Source organism: Hemicordylus capensis, chromosome 2 (genome assembly GCF_027244095.1).
Source record: "Hemicordylus capensis ecotype Gifberg chromosome 2, rHemCap1.1.pri, whole genome shotgun sequence".
Classification (NCBI taxonomy): Eukaryota; Metazoa; Chordata; class Lepidosauria; order Squamata; family Cordylidae; genus Hemicordylus; species Hemicordylus capensis.
In genome coordinates this window covers 79413586-79431479 of record NC_069658.1, presented here as the reverse complement: position 1 = coordinate 79431479, position 17894 = coordinate 79413586, and the positions used below count along the sequence as shown (strand labels likewise).

Below are 17894 nucleotides of genomic sequence, written 5' to 3'. Positions count from 1 at the left end.
GGCGGATGGAGTTACTCTGGGAAGAGCAGGTTTCAAGTTCCCTCCCTGGCTTCTCCAAGATAGGACAAGATTTTTTTTTATAGGACAAGATTTTTTATTGAACCAACAAACTACCAAAGCATACAGTACTGAGAGAGATTCCTGCCTGCAACCTTGGAGAAACCAGTGCTAGTCTGCGAAGAGAATACTGAACTAGATAGACCAATGGTCTGACTCGGTATATGGCAGCTTCCTATGTTCTAAGCATGTATTTTAGTTAGTTGTTTGTTTACGATCTAAGATCATAAATAAACAACACATTAGTTGTTAGTATTATTGACTTGTAGAAATTATTGTATCAGAAAGCTTGGTCTCTAAGTTTTTGTGTAGTAAATGTAAAAATCAGCAAAGATTGGCATATTAACAAATAATATTGTAAAAAATATATAAAACAACTGCATTGCAAATTACTTCACTGCTATTTCTTCTCTTCTTGTTCATGTCACATAGCCGTCCTCAAAAGGTGTGCTTATGTCCATTCCTGCCAGTTCATCCATTGAAAGTATCTACTTGTTTGTATGTCATCCAGCATCCAGCAGAGGTGAGTACAGTAGTGGTAAATGCCAATGTTAACTAGCCTTTACACAACAGGTAATGAGTACAAGTATAATTGTCAGATTCTGTAACTTTAAAAGCTGTTTCTAGCCTTAATGATAACTTAATATGATAGACTGAATCTATTCATGAGCTAATTTTAAAAATAATTCCTTGTTTTTCTCTTGGCTTTTAGAAAATTGACCCCATCCTGTAAACCTCCAATTTAGTTAATGTTAAAAGGGTTAAGATAAATATGAGATCTCTTCTAAACAGAAAAGGGAAAGATGCTCATTTGCAGATGTCCATTTATATATTCATGCATGCAACACTAAAATAGCAATGTTAATGTTAGAATTGCCTTTGAAAAGATCCATAAATGAGAGAGTAGGAGAAAAGAAACAAAGAGGATGTCTGCAATATGTTTGCAATATTTTTGCATTTGTTTGAACCTGCAAATATGTAGTTAGCTTTTCTGTACAATTCTTTAAAAATGTCATGGCTTAGAACCTTCACCATATCTCCAAATACAAGATTTATGTCATGACAGCCACAGGGAGTTAAAAAGCCTCAATGGGTGATCTGAAGGATTCACACATGTACACCACGATTCTGGCCCTTCATATCTACCCCGCTGATATGTATTGCTGCCCCCTACAATCACTAATATCAAGGCTGAGTCCATCCAGTGCAGGTGGGAGATATTCTGATACTCCTTGTACATGTTTTTCTTGAACTGGAAGAAAATCAGTACAATTGTGTGTTACCTTAACTTCTCCAGAAGTCTTGTCAAAATAGCAAAAGCACTAGGGATATTGTCTCTTGATTATTTGGATCAGGCATGCAGTCAAGAATACCTGCAGAGTATTTTGCAGTTCTCATTTTTTCAAGAATTGCTTTCTTCCCTCTTTTCAAGAATGGTCACAAATTCCTTCATTTCTGATAATCTCTTGCACTGTAGAATTAAATTTAGCTAACATTTCAGTTAATCCCAGAAAGCTACCATTGTCAGGTTCATAACTCATTTTTCATGGGTTTCACGAAATGCAGTTATACTCAGCTGCGTATTGCACATTTGCGATGATGCTGTCAACACCAATTGCCAATGTTTCTGCTCATTTATTTTTCACAACATGCACCCATCTATTGTTGTCTTTTCAGTCTATATTATCTTCATCTCTGTTCATTTGGTTGAGTTTATTATATGCTCTTTGGTTACTTCACAAGATCAGATCTTGGTCTCTTATTGAAATGCTTCCAGTCATCACAGTCTTTATTACTGGAGCCATACAATTTGCAGCAGAAGGAAAAAAACTTCACCAATTTTATTTGAATATACTAGCCAATGTCTTTCAAGGCTTTCTCCATTAGACAGTCTCCATGTGCAGAAGTCTTTTGAAAAATTTCTATTGTCTATTTTAGACCATTTTTTATTGCTTTGGAAAATCCTAGTGAGTACTAGACAGGCCCTCTTTACATTAGAAATCCAACCAATTGGCTGGATCATAAAGATTTTTAGCAGAAATAGTGTCAGCAGAATTGTCCATTTCAGCAGGCTATGCACATTCTGGTCTATTGTGTACTATTGTGTACTGAGGTTTGACAGTAACCTACACTAACAGTCCTACCACAAAAACTGAAGTCCATTAATTCATACTTTTCTTCAACCTCACCAGTTGAAACACTTTTAAAAATAATAAACTTTCCAGAGAACTTTTTTGCATCCATTGGTTCATTCTCCCACTCTTTTTCGTCTTTGCTCTGCTTGTGAGATATATTCGCCCCCCCCCAGTTTCTTTCTGTACCTGCTAGTGCTAGCCATGGTGGTATATTTAAAGCCACATGTTTTCCCCATAAAATGTTTTCACTCTTAAAAATAAATAAATTACAAAAAGCATATTGACATATTGGGGGCATTCACACGACCTAATGGGTGGGTGGAGGGAAAGCTTCCCAAACCTTCCTTTCCCTCCAGATGATACTTGGAAGCCTGGTGGTAGCGTACTTTGCACTCCCATATGATTTGCCCTGCTCCATGCAGCACAGAGCAGGGCGGGCTGGGACTCATTGTCCCGGTCTCCGATAACCCCACAATGCATTGTGCGAGTACGTGGTGCATTGTGGGACCCCCGCCCCCCCGTGACAGACAGATCCCCCTCAGTGCTTTAGTCCTGGCTGAAAGCAGTCAATGCTGACACACGAGCAAGTAAACGGGGTTGAGGGAGTGTGCACTCCCTTAACCTTGTTTAAGAACTCGGTCTTTTTAGCTGAATTTGCTACTGAGACACTGCAGGGAGCCAGTCAGCTCCCAGTGGTTCCCACAGGCAGTCAAGCCTGGGCTTAGCTGCCCTAGCCCAGTCTTGGCTGCTCGTAAGAACATCCTCATTGTGTAAATTTACTGAATCTCAAGGGCTACAATTTTTAAGAGATGTTTCAGGGCTGGTGTGGTGTAGTGAATAAGAATGTAAGCCAGGGCGTTCCCTGGTTTAAATCTCAGCTTATGCATGAATATAGCCAAGCTCCATTCCCTCTAAGTCAACGAGCTGTAACCCCTGTAACTGGAGAAAGAGGCATCTTTCAAAGTTGTGACTCTCTTATATTTAGCAGGAGCAGGGGCGTAGCAAGGCTGGAGTGGGCCCAGAGACAAGATTTTAAAATGGGGCCCCCCATCACTGAAGCTCAGCTCATGAAGTAAAGAAACCTTAAATGAGGATGAATAGTGGTAACAAAAAGCATAGTAAAATATAACCAATGTGCCACAATAGAACATCATCCTAAATTATTTTTTAAAAGGTTTTGTAAATTGTGGATGATGCAAGTCATTTAATGGTACTAGAGAAAGACTTGCTGTTCTGGTAGCTCCAGGTCTTAACACTCACATCAGTTTTGGAGGATGAATACAACTGAAGTAAGCCCGGGTGGGTGTGCGGCTGGGGGAGTCAGTCATGTGACTTGCCTCTGGGGTGGCCCCCAAGGCAGTGGGCCCCCAGACAACTGTCTCCCCTTGCCCTATTATAGTTACGCCCCTGAGCAGGAGGAGAGTAACTATCACTATTCAGCCCAGCATAGTGTCTCCCTAGTGGTTGCTGCTGCTGGTGTGTGTGTGTGTGCATGTGTGTGTGTGTGGACTACAAGCCCTTTTGGGACAGTGAGTCTTTTTCTTATACCTTTTTGCTGTGTAAACTGATTTGAGAGATATATACACAATGTATAAACAATATTAAAGAATATAAAGACAGAGGCGCTCTTACCCCTGGACTTCTTTTTTTTTTTTTGCTTTAAATTTTTATTGATTTTAACAATATCGAAAATCTCATTACATCCAATTAAACAAAAATTGACTTCCAGCTCACCAATCAGCGCAAATCACTAACTATACAATTAACCCTTGCTATAATAATTCAAAACATATATCCTATATCTTACCAAACTTACCCCTGGACTTCTGGGCTGAAGTCCAGACCCTCCACAGCCCTTGGGGCCACCCAAATCCTCTTTAGTCTGTCCAGGGTGGTGTGCTCGCCCACCTGAGCATGATGATTTATTAATTTTATTAATTATTTTTTTAACCTATTTTTATACCGCCCAAAATGTATGTCTCTGGGCGGTTTACAACAAGATAAAAACAAAAGTAAAATATAAACAAATTTTTTTTTTTTAAAAAAAGTAATATTCTAAAAACAATATTAAAACAAACAAAACAATATCACTTAAAAGCCTGGGTGAACAGATGTGTCTTTAAAGACTTTTAAAAAGTTTTCAGAGATGAGGCTCTTATTTCAGCAGCAAGTGCATTCCAAAGCTTCGGGGCAGCAACAGAGCAGGCCCGTCCCTGAGTAGTCGCCAGATGAGCCGGTGGCAAATGCAGATGGACCTCTTCTGATGATCTCAGTGGGTGGTGAGGTTCATGACGAAGAAGATGTTCTCTTAAATACCCAGGGCCCAAGCAGTTTAGGGCTTTATAGGTTATGACAAACACCTTGTATTTTGCCTGGAAATATATCGTTAGCCAGTATAGCTCTTTCAAGACAAGAGTAATATGATATCTCCTAGATGACCCAGAGACCAGCCTGGCTGCCGCATTCTGGACCAACTGTAGTTTCTAGACTACATACAAGGGCAGCCCCACATAGAGCACATTGCAGTAATCCAGTCTGGAGGCTACCAGCAGATGTAACACTGTTTTGAGGTCATCTTTCTCAAGAAATGGGTGCAGCTGGCATATCAGCTTCAATTGATAGAAGGCACCTCTGGCCCCTGCCTCAACCTGGGAGACCAGGGAGAGACTTGGATCCAGAAGCACCCCTAGACTGCGTACTTGTTCCTTCTGGGGAAGTGTGACCCCATCCACAACAGGCAGTTCAAAATCGTCTCTCAAGTTTCTACCCTGAACAATGAGTACCTCCGTCTTACCTGGATTCAGTCTCAGTTTGTTCTCCCTCATCCAGCCCATTACCGACTCCAGGCAGGCATTTAGCGAAATTATGCCCGCTCCTGATGATGCTGACATGGAGAAATAGATCTGGGTGTCATCAGCATACTGATAGCACCCTGCACCAAATCTCCTGATGATCTCTCCCAGCAGTTTCATGTAGATGTTCATCAACATCAACAACAATACGGAGCCCTGAGGGACACCATGCAAAAGTTCAGATTTTGAAGAACCACAGTCTCCAAGGGACACCATCTGGAACCTGCCTGAGAGATAGGAGTGGAACCACCGCAAAGCAGTGCCTCTCACTTCCATCCCCCTCAGACGTCCCAGAAGGATGCTGTGGTCAATAGTATTGAAAGCTGCTGACAGGTCCAAAAGGACCAATAGAGTCACACTTCCTCTGTCAATTCCCATTTGGAGATCATCCATCAGACCGACCAAGGCCGTTTCCACCCCATAGCCAGCCCGGAAGCCAGTTTGAAATGGGTCTAGATGCTTAATTTGCAGGGGAGGGGGGGCCTCTAAAGGCCTTTAGGTCCAGGCTCTAAGATTACCTAGGTGCACCTCTGAGAACAGAGTTACTTCTGTTTCTCCAGCCTTACTTCTGAGCACCGATTTTAAGAAAATATACTTACCTCATAAAATACTTGTCATACGTTCACATTAGCACTCTTCAAAGAAAAGAAGGACAAAAGAAAAGATAGACTATATACAATTAATTACAACATCACTTACATATTACAACAATATATTACTTAGCTAGTCAAGTCTAAGCTATATCTTCATATAACTCAAATTTATTTTTTAGAACCCTAAATACATACATCCCTGTTGCTGTTGCTTTTATAAAAAATATTTCTTTTTTCTGTGGGTTTTTTTGGTCTAATTTTGTTTTGCAGTAAATTCATTCATATTCAAATTCCTCAACTCAAATTTTGGGGGGAGATGGGGCTGAAGAAGGAAGTGGGATCAGCACGCACAGACGTGTGTGCCGGCGCTGTGCCCAGGTTCTCGAGGGGAGCGCCGTTGCAGCAGGAAGCTGCATGTGGTGGCGGAGAGCTGGTAAGGACCCCACTTGCTGTTCTGTCCTCCCCCTGCCCCATGGTGCCAAACTGGTTCAGACTTTGTCTGAATCAGTTTGGCTCTGAACCAAGGTTCGTGCACATCACCAGTGAAATCCCCAATAAGCTTTTAAAATTTGAGGATATTTTTAAAAAAGAAGTTGGAGGTTCTCTGAGGGCAGCTGCTGAGAGGAAAAAAAGTGAGTGCTTGTGGGTGCTGTAAATGCCTCTCTCTATTATTCTGTCCTTAGCTTCCTGATGAAGCCGTCACTAATAAAGGAGATCTGTTTGCCTACTCTGCAGCGTTTAAATAATGGAATGTGACTTGAATTATACGAATGTGAAATATAACTGTCTAGAATGCAGAAAAATATATATTAGTTATCACAATACATAATAGTTCTGATCTAAAAATCTATGAAGGAAATTTTAAGACCATAGAACATCCTTTGACTGTAATGTTCATATACATTGATCTTGTGCCATTAACAGTCTTCATTTACTGCATATAGAATTCCCTATGGAACAATGAAGATTAAGTATTGAGAGGTTGTATATTTCAAATTACTCATTTCAGAAGAAATCAAGTAATCATTTTTTAAAGAATCAAAAGCAAAGTTACTAGGTCTTTGTTGCTTATTTACTCTGCATTTTGGAGGCAATCTGCAGGTTCTTGTGAAATTTTATACCCAAAACTTCATTGATGTTTGACTATAATTTGAAGAAATTGTTTGCAAACAATATGTGGTTATCTGTGATGATTTCACAGATCAACTGCAATTGTTCCTGGGATTTGAGCATCTTCCCACTGAATGAAATAGGTTACATTTTTATACAGAGCAGGAATGTATTTGAGTAGTACCCTTGTGACTACCTCAGCTGAATCAACATTACACTAGATGTTGTGTGGTAGTTTACTTACTTTTTAATTCCATAATAAATACCTGTTGTCTATGAGTTCAGTTCTCTGGGCTGATGTACTCTTCCCCCATCTCTACACACAATGAGTCTGGGAGTGATCCATGAACTTACGTTCGTCCCTCACTATGAATCTATATATTTAATCTTTGTAAACGTGCCCGTCCTGATGTGGAGAGTGCGTCCCGGTACTCAGCTGATTAGTTGAGCCGCGGAGGCACTGGATTGACTGTGCACCAGTTGGCACTCAGCACCACTCCCAACTTGAGAGCAGTGGGCCGTTTGGGGAAGCCAACGGTAAGGCAGCTGGCCACTTAGGGAAGTGTACGGCTGGCAGTGGCCCGCTTGGAGAAGCGGGCGGGAGGCAGGCAGTGGAGGCCAGGTCAGGAGGGGAACGGGGAGGGAGAGCAAGAAGCGAGATGGGGGAGGGAGGGCAGGGAGGGCAGGAAGAGAGACTGGGGAAGGAGGTGTGGGGAGGGAGGGCAGGAAGAGAGATGGGGCAGGAGGCGGGGGGAGGGAAGGCAGGAAGAGAGACTGGGGCAGGAGGGAGGGCAGGAAGAGAGATGGGGCAGCGGGCAGGGGGGAGGGAGGGATGAAGAGAGACTGGGGCAGGAAGTGGGGGGAGGGAGGCCAGGAAGAGAGAGACTGGGGCGGAGGGGAGTATAGAAGAAACAACCAACCAATCAAATTTTCCCAACTTAACCCCTAAAAGTAACTAAAACTACCGCACGGATGCTCTGTGCAGGTTCAGCTAGTACAATGAAATATCTGAAGGAGTTCTTTGAATGCAGTATTGAAATGCAGGATCTCTCTTACCCTGATTTTTAAACTCTCTTTATTTAGAGGACATGTTTGGATGCTACTCCAAAAGTGCTTTAGGGGTAGTCTGTTGGTGGAATCTGTGGTTAAACTTAGCTCAACACAACTCAGAGAAAGTTATGCATACTTAAATCTGTTTTCAGTGGGGCATAAGTATACATTATTATTATTTCTTAGATTTCTATACCGCCCCATACAAAAAAGTCCCTGGACTGTTCACAATCTATACATAACATTGTGAGGAGTGTTGTTGTTTTTTCTGATTTACAATGTGATCCAGGTTCTTGTATTTCTGCTGTTTTACAGTTGAGCTTTATATCTGACTGCAAATAATGGTCGGAAGTTTTATGAATCTACCTTTCCCCCCCTGTGTGTTCTTTCTCATTACCTCTGTGCACTGTGCTGCCAAAACTATGACTTTTAAGTGAGATTCTAGAAAGAAAATTATTTTTAGTCTAGTTTGCATTTGTTAGGTTGCTCTGTGAATTTCAAATAGGTACTTATGCTGGGCAAACTTATTGTTTTGTCTTTGTGATAACTTTCTGATGTGGTTGGTGGTTTTGCGAAAAACCAAGCTACAGCATAATCCATTCAGAAGCTAGGTAGAAAGACTTGGGCAGCTGTTGCTTCACCGTGTTCCCGAGTTGCATCATTCTGGCAGAGTTTCGGAGTGGTGTAACTTTCTGCTGCAAGTTCTGATCAGATTAAGCACTTTCAGCAAATTCCATTCACATTTGTATTGAGATTAGAAATTGTATGATTTAAATAGTGTAATACCTCAAAAATGCAAGGTTTTCATTCCTGGGATCCCATTCTTACTTGCTGGAGGAATAATTCCTACAACTGTCAAAGTAATTTCTAAACATTTGCTCTGAAAATATGTTTGTTTCATAATGTACATTTCATAATGTAGGGCTTTCTAAGAATGTCAAGGGTGAATTGTGTTCACTATTGTGTTCTGTCTAATGGTCTTTGTCGAAGAGTTTGTCAAGTCCATATATTTAAATATATGCATACTTTCAAATTAGAATGAACTTTCCTTTTTCAGATAACCCAACGGCTAGCTTAAAAAGAGACCTTGTGACAATGTGTTTTTTAAAAGAGTACTTCAAGTTTATTAAACTCCTCTTTTCAATAGCAATGTCTTCCAAATTCAACAAAATAATAACTAAATCCAACTGGTTGAATGCTCTAAAAAAACAATCTGTGTTAGAAGTTTATTGTCACCCTTTGTCCTCCATTTGTGTGTGCTTAATCCCTACCCCCCACCCCCCCCATTTGGATAAAATGTTGCAGAGACTGTGACTTTTATTATGAATGGAAAAAATGAGAACGAGAACATAACAGTAGATTGAAATTAAGGATTGTTGCCATTGTTTGGATGTTGACTCCTCATTGGCTTTAGGTCAGTAGAATCACCAGCCACTAGCTGCCAAACCTATTTCAGCTCTAGCTCTTGTAATGTTTGGAATCTAAACAAACCATATTGTATCTGGAAACCAAAGTCAGCTCAAAGTCAGCTTTGCAGCTCTCTACTATGTGTGCATTTAGATGTACAGTATAAGTGAGAAATAGAGAAAACTGTATGAAACCAAAGAAGTTACCCTTTTGTTAGCTTTTTATTTATCTTTTCTTACTAATTTATATAAGTGATATATGATTATTTATTATTATTATTATTATTATTATTATTATTATTTTACATTTATATCCCACTCTTCCTCCAAGGAGCCCAGAGCGGTGTACTACATACTTGAGTTTCTCTTTCACAACAACCCTGTGAAGTAGGTTAGGCTGAGAGAGAAGCAACTGGACCAGAGTCACCCAGCTAGTATCATGGCTGAATGGGGATTTGAACTCTGGTCTCCCTGGTCCTAGTCCAGCACTCTAACCACTACACCACGCGGGCTCTCATTCCAAAATAATGATTACAAAATAAAATATTCTCCCTCCCCCTCCCTCCTGCCCAACAACTATTTCCAGATTTACTGTATGTATATGCACTTTATAGAGTATCCATTACAAAATTAACATGCATTTCAATCTTTCTGGCTTGTCAGACTGTTTTTTCTTCTGATCTACATAATTCAGATAGGGCAACCAGCTTTCTAAGAAATTTTTGTATAACTTGTGTAACACCGATTTAATTTATGAGGAGATTTTGTCTTGTACCAAAACTTGTCCATATTTATCAAACCATAGTGCAAGGCTAGGGGCTTGAGAAAATTTTTCCCCAGTGCTTCACTATAACACTTTTTGACTGGTAACACTTTAGTTAAAGTGTTGTTTACATCAAAGTGATGCAGAAATATGGCCCCAGCAGTTAAGGGGATTCTGACCCCAGTAATCTTATATATAACCTGGACAACTCTTCTCCATAAGTGCTGTCGCCTTGGACACAGCATCCGCATGTGGATGTAAGAGCCCATCTGGCCACATCTCCTCTTTCATTTAGATGAATATGATGAGTTCATGTGTGCTAACTGCATCGGTGCTTGATACCATCTCATCAGTTTTCTAACCGCTGATTCTTTTATGTTAAAAGAATATACTGTTTTTAAGGATAAGATGACCAGATTTCATCCCAGTCCTCCTCTTGAAGTGGGTGGCTTATATCCATCTCCCCCCCCCCCTTTTTTTTTAGTGTGAGGTGAGCTAAGCTGATTTAGCAAATATTTATATAACACAGAGATGGTGTTTTTAGGCATGCCCTCCCCCTTGATGATCAGTTCTATCTTTGTTGGGTATACAATTTTCCCCCAGGTAAACATTCTATTCCAGGAAATGCCAAGTCTGCAAATATTCAAACCAGGGAATTGCACATCCAAATCAGCCCTGGATTTACACCCTTCTTTTCCAGTAACTGGGGTTACTTTAATAATATTGCGTGCTCTCCATCCCCCAAAAGCTTTAGAACTTTGTCCCAGCGTAAAATGTCTTTGCCCTAAAAGGTAGTTGCCTTAGATCTTTTCCTGAATAGTTTGTTTGTTCATCTTCCATATTGCTAAGGTAGAAGCCAAAAATAAGTTTTTGGTAACATCCTGTGATTTGTCTTTCGGAGTCTGCCAAAGGGTTTCCTCTAGGGACCTTCCGTCTGTAAACTGACCTTCAGTATCTTTTAATAGGCTGCCTCACTTGTGCAGCCATGAGGTACAAGGGTTTGGATACTCAAACCTACAATTTTAGATAAAGTTTTGTAAGGGATTTCAGTTGGGATAGACTGAAATAGAAATAACCTTGGTATTACATGTATATGTATTGCCATAATTTTCATAATCCAAGACGTGCTTACTGTTCTGACAAAGCAATCCCTTCTTGATTTTGTTTAACACAGGAGTGAAATTGTTGGTGAACAGTGAATCTCTCTCCACTGAAAGAATCGCTCCTAGACTTCCTAAAAGCCCCATTTCCCACTTTAAAACCATATTCCTCAAACTTTCTTTTCTTTTCTTTCAGAACTCAAATTGTATAATTGTGCCTCTGACTTTTTTATAATTGATTTTCAGCCCTGACACCAGCCTATATTGCTTGAATATACACAAAATAGGCAACTAGCTTAACCTGTGCAGAGCATCTGTGCGCTAGTACTTGATTGCTCCCCTCACCCCCTGCCACAGCCCCCTCACCTCAGAGATTTCTCCACCCTCACCTCCTGCTCCCCCTCCTCCATCCTATTGCTTCCATCCCCCTAACACTCTTGGTCACTTCTCCATTCCTTTACTCCATCCCCCTTCATCCCTTGATTGTGACTGCAGCTTTGCTGGCTCCTATTGGCCAAGCTGAAGCCCCCTATCCCCAGACACCTCCTAACCCGAGCCCTGCTCCTGCTCCTCCCTGCAGCAGCAGCAGTTGACTGGGCCCTTCCTTGCTGCCTCCACCATGTCCACTTGTCCCCCTCTGACCAGGCCTGGGTCCGTCCATTGCCTGCCTGCCTGCCTCCGCCAATGGCCTCGGTAGCCGCAAACAGCAGCAGTGGTTGACTGGGCCTTTGCTTGCTGCCAATAGGCACCACCATGGCCACTCGTTCCCCTCAGGCTACTGACAGGCTCAGGCCTGTCCCTCGCCCTTCCTTCTTTCTCCCTTTCCCTCCCTATCTTTTCTCTCTTTCTCTCTCCACCACTTGCTCTTCCTCTCTGTCTTTCTCCCCCCCTTCTTTTTTCTTTCTCTCTCCCTTCCTGAATTAACAGATCTTGTTTCCTCATCTAATTCACACAACAGCAGCCTCTTTCTCCTTGAGTTCCCTTTCCCCCCTCACAACCCCTCTCTTTGCAGACTCCTGCCCATTAACCTTTTATATATTTATATTTGTGTGTGTGTGTGTGTGTGTGTGTATGTATAACTCTCGCAAGAGCTGCCACACATGGGATTAGCCATGGGTATGCCTTAGAGAATTAGATAGATAGATAGATTCCACTTTTGGATTTGCGAGGTATAGTATCATATCATCAGCAAATGTACTCAATATGTTTTTACTTTGCCCAGTTTGTGTTCCCATTAAGTCAGCTTGATTTCTGAGGACATTTGTAAGCGGTTCCAATAAAATAGCAAAGAGATAGGAGAGAGGGGACACCCCTGGTGTGTACCCCTCTTGGTAGCAAAATCTGCAGAGAGATATCCATTCACCTTTGTGTGTGCCACTGGGTTTGCATAAAAGCTGTAATCACCCGTAGGAACCTCTCCCTCAAATTGCAACTTTTCAAGTAGGTTCTGTAGAAAGCTTCCCTCAAGGTGCTTAAAATCCTTCTCTGCATCAAGAGGGCCACCGCCAGTGGTCTCTTTTGCTTGAAATTAATCACATTTCATGTCCTGTGAATGTTTTTGGCTATCTGTCAGTGTGGGATAAATCCTCCTTTGGACTTTATGGACAAAATGTACAATTAATGTGTTTAGTATGGATGCAAGTAGAGCAGCAAATCGTTTTACATCCTGGTTTAGAAGTGATATTGGGCAAAAGAATGCAGGTGAAGTGAGGTCTCTGCCTGGTTTAGGCAAGACAATGATTTCCACCTCTGTTCAGGATTTAGAGATTTCTCCCTCCTGCAAAATCAGATTGTGTAGATGCATCAAATGTGGGGCTAGTAAGTCCTTAAACTTCTTATAGAATTATCCCATTAACCCATCTCTGCCTGAAGTTTTAACTGTTTTTAAGTCTGTTTATGCCTGCAGTTATTTCCTTAACAGTAAAAGGACTGTTGAGGAGATCCATGTGTTCCTCTGATAGAATCTGTATATTACTAATCTCTAAGAAATTTTGAATTTGATCCATTGACTGTTTCTGGGATGTATACAGCTCTTTGTAATAGGTGGCAAATTCTGCTGAAATATCTCTGGCTTCCACTATAGAATCTCCTGAACTGGAGATCAGTGTAGACACTGTGTTAGATGAAAGTTTCGTGGACAGCTGGTGAGCTAGAAATTTGCTTGCTGTGTCTCCTGCTTCAAGACAATTTTGATTTAGGTATAATACTGCTTTTTAAAAAACCTTTGTGTTTAAAGCAGTTCTAGTTTTCTCTTTCCTTTAAAAATTCTTCTATATATCCTATAGGCTCCATGTATTTTATGTCGTCTTTCCAGTTTTTTCACTTTCAAAGTGACTTCCTTGAGTTCCCTTTGGGCTCTCACTTTCAACCCAGACTTGCCCCTAATCACTGCTTTCATTGTCTGCCACAGTATTGGTGGGTTAACGTTATACTCTGCGTTTTATGAGTGACAAAATCCTTGAAATTGAATGAATGAATGATCTCTTCTGTTAAATCAGAAATTGAGGTCTTTTACACGGCCTTGCTGGGTGGGGAGGGTGGGCTGCGGGGAAGGCAAGAGATCCCTGCCTTCCCCAACAGACAAAAGGCCACCTTCCTCCCCTTCACTGAGCAGTGGCATGGCAAAGGGAAACGCTGGGAGCAGGAGGACTTCTCCTCCTGCATCCCATGGTGCCATGGGGGATGAATGCAGTGGCTGCTGTGCACGGTTGCTCCTCCCCCCTGCCCCTGCTCAACTCGCTGCCAGAAATGGTGATGGGCTGGGGAGAAACTATTTAACCCAGCCGTGATCACTGACCGAGGTTAAGCAAACCACAGGTTTGCTTAATCTCTGCTAAACGCCGGGTTAAAAAGTGGGCCTTGGTGTGGTGGCAGCATCAGGAGTGACCTCACTTCAAGTGCTTCACACACGCAGGCGAACCGATGCTGGGTTGTCCTAACCTGGGTTAGGCTGCACATGTGTATACCCTTATTACCCTGTCATTCAGCAGTAACCCATTGTTAAGCTTCCAGTCCACTCCTCTGTTGTTTCTCTTTCTGCTTGCCAAATGACAGGAAATCCAAACATGATCTGAGCAGGTGATAGATCCTATATCTGTTTTCACTGAAATACTAGCTAGCTCCACAAAGATAAACATATAATCTAGAACAGGAATTGTGACAGTGTGAGGAAAAAGTGTAGTCCCTTGTTGGATGTGTATGTGTCTAATTGTCAACTAGGTTCCTATTTATGCAAAAATCAGAAAGTACTGATCCTGAATAATTCCTTATCGTTCCTAACCTGTCCATAGCAGGATCCTTTGCCATATTAAAGTCTCCATCTAGTATTTGCTAACCCTGCTCCCATTTGTTGTAATACTACTTATATTTATTTATTTTATTTATTTATTCAATTTCTATACCGCTCTTCCAAAAATGGCTCAGGGCGGTTTACACAGAGAAATAATAATAAGTAAGATGGATCCTTGTCTCCAAAGGGCTCACAATCTAAAAAGAAACAAAAGATAGACACCAGCAACAGTCACTGGAGGTACTGTGCTGGTGGTGGATAGGGCCAGTTACTTTCCCCCTGCTAAATAAAGAGAATCACCATGTTAAAAGGTGCCTTTTTGCCAAGTTAGCAGGGGTAAATGTGACATTCAGAAATTCTTTCTGGTGGCTATTTGGAGCATAGACAGAACCCACACTCATGGGCTGGCCCTTCCATATCCCTTTGACAAATAAGTGTCTTCCTTCTTGGTCTCTCACTACATTATGATTAGTAAATTGATACATTTTAGACATAAAGGCAGCCACTCCTCTAGCTTTAGAAGCCCCAGGTGCTGTGAATTGCACTGGGTACAACTTGGATTTAAAGAGTGGCTTTGAGGTTCCCCATTAATGTTTCCTTCAAGGAAAAAAATGAGGCTCCACACACTATCTGTGCGTAGAGCCTAACCAGGCTCTGCGGGGAGAGCGGCCTTAGCCTGCTCTCCCCACAGAAAAACAGGGAGCTCGGCCTGGGCGGCCGGATTGATCTAGTGTGAACATTTTGAATTGGAAAATCAGAAACAAAATAACTGATGACGGGAGTAACCATTCCCCAACAAACTTCCCCCCCGCTACCTTTCCCTTCCTCTTTTAACTTCTGAGCTATTGATTTTGTGGAAGTAGCTAATTTGGATGTGATAAGAATTATTGCATACAAAGTTTCCTCAGACATTGCATTGAACATCCATGTTAGTCATTCCTATCAACTGCAGCTAAACCTATGTGAGCTAGTTCAGATGATATTTTGGTTGCCGAGACCAGCACACATGGTAAGGACATGCCCATGCCATGAGTACATGGCATGTACATGGCACATGCCAGGAGCATATGTACTCACCTCTGGGGTCTCTGCCTGATCACATGGGAGTGGCTCAGATGAACCACCTACACACTGTTAGGGAAAGGCACCCTATTGCACTAGGATGGGGAAATCGTGTTTGTATGCATGTCCTTATTGAGTGTGGTGAGTTGGATGAAGTATTATCTGAGCTGACCCTATTGGTCTTTCTTGCTTGGAGATGTGCTTGGTGGTAGGTTTTCTAATAATAACTACAAATGCTAGATAATTATGCCCTTGTAAAAAGCTCCCTCCCCCGCTTCTCATTTCATATTAACTGCAGGAAAGCAGAGTGCTACGGACAGTACCTCTACTGGCTGCTTGTCTACCTGAAGACAAATGTAAAGTGTTGATTGGCCGGCGCTTCAGCGAAGATAGGTAAGCAGCACTGATTTGCCTGCATACTTTATGTATTTGATAGTACTTGATGTTCCTGGTTCAGTATTCTCAATTAGTATTCATCATCCTGATTCAATACATATATACACACAGTGGAACATATTTCAACATGCCTAAGCAATAACTGTGCAGACCTGGGTCTCTTGTGCAGGACCAAAGACTGCACAGAGGACTTCCTGTGCTAGGCACATGGTTGTATAGTTCTGCATAGTGCTAGGCATGTGGGTGGTGCTAAGTAAATTGTAATAAGTAGTAGCATTAGTAGCCCTTGCACTTGCCTGTGGAATCTAAGGCTTCTCATACATTCTTAGACTACCCTTTGTAAACTCGGTGTCTAGCTGCCACCCCACTCAAAAGACCTTCTTTGTATTTTGACTTTCTGTTTGCTGGACTCTGCAGTTCTCATGACACGAGCTGCCTGGGTTATGTGTCATCTGGATCACTGGGAGCCTTCCACTCCTGGCTGTCCCAGTCCTGGGTAGCCTGACTTCTTTGCTCAGCTTTTCTACTGTGGTAGAAAAAACCAACAGTTCATCTCCCTCGACAGGCAACCATGTATGCGATTGCCGCCAGGTAGCTGGGCTTCCCCCTGGCCTGCCACGATTTTGGGCAGCGATCTGGCGGAGAGAAGGAGTGGCAATTGGAGTGGAGCAGCTGCTCTACTGAGAGCAGCCACACCACTGCTCATGTGGCACACAATTATTTATTATTTATTTATTTAATAAAGGGGATGCAGGAGGACTTCCTTCTCCCAGTCCCAGCTTGGGACTCTGTTGCTGTGCTGACCATATGGGTGTGGGGTGTGGCGGAGCCCAAGTCAGCCACTGCGTGTCTGAGGGGAAGGCAGGAGCTTACCTGCCTTCCCCCCGCCCGCCACCCAGCCCTCCCGAGCCTCACGGCTAAGGTTGTGTGAACGACCTTAATGTCTTCTTCCTGATCCTTGGCCCTGCTGTCAAAGTTCCAGACTATGACTGCTTTTGTGTTGTGTCCCTATTGAGGTTCCATGTCAGTTTGTCTGTCTTACATCTAGCTGGTCACTTGCTATCACAAAAATCTCCATTTGGGCACTTTGCCACTGAATCATAACCTCTGAATGCTTAAAAATTGTTCTATTACTCTCTGTATGAGAGATAATATGGGATGCCATAGGGGGAAAAAGATGAGCTGTTTTTAGAAGTACGGAAAAATGAAATAAAATACACCTTGGCCCTAAGTGGTAGTAAAATGGTATAAAATGCATCCAGAGATCTTATTTCGGCCTTAATAATGTGCCTGCAATTGCTCAGTGCAATCTCCTGGCAGGAATCTGTTCAAAGAAATGTTATTACTGCAAAGCACACAAAAACCTAATAGTGTATCTGTTTACCATCATGCTTAATTTAAAGTATGCTATAAATAAATAAAGCCATATCCTTTAATGTATAATGCTTTATTTAATAAAATTGTGTATTTTTGACTAAGTGCTTGTTTTTTAATTCATCATAAATGTTCTAATGGAAAAATAAAGCCCTTATTCTGAGATCTGTTCATCACTTCTAAGAATTATGACAAATATTTTGCAAGCAGTCAGTTAATCATATACCATTTGAGTTGAACAGTAGATGATTCTTATACTTATTCTAAAGGATATAAAACCAGCAAATTAAGAAGAAAATAATCAATTTTGCCAGTCATAAAAGATCTTTAGTGGGGCCTACAGGATTTGCACTAGTTTGATAAATCATTGTGCTAACTCTTTTGACACTTGAGTATTGATACCATCACGAATGGAAATAAAATTTATATCTGCTTTCTTGCTTCATTGGTCTCTTCCTGTTTTTTTTCTTCATTCCACCACCCTTTCTTTTTTAACTTTAATAACTCTTAATCTTTTCCCAATCTTTGGCTTTAATAATTTCTAATCTTAAAATGAATGTAATGTTTTGTTACAAATTATAATGGATATTTATGGAAACAGAATCCTCATATTAGGGGTAGTAAGAAGTATGACTTGCAATAATAGGAGAATAAACAAATGTGCAGATACACTCGTGGAAAATATAAAGCTTTTGAGTAGATCTTCA

The 17894-nt window shown here is 41.5% G+C and overlaps 1 protein-coding gene across 3 annotated transcripts in view; it reads left to right on the top strand.

The window, feature by feature from the left end:
- DTWD2 (DTW domain containing 2) overlaps window positions 1-17894 on the top strand; it is a 112762-nt gene that overhangs the window by 37126 nt on the left and 57742 nt on the right. For all 3 annotated transcript variants that reach the window (XM_053302640.1, XM_053302642.1, XM_053302641.1), the window contains exons 2-3: window positions 490-580; window positions 15716-15810. In XM_053302640.1, coding sequence (XP_053158615.1) covers window positions 490-580; window positions 15716-15810 — 186 coding nt within the window. The remainder of the gene's footprint in view (window positions 1-489; window positions 581-15715; window positions 15811-17894) is intronic.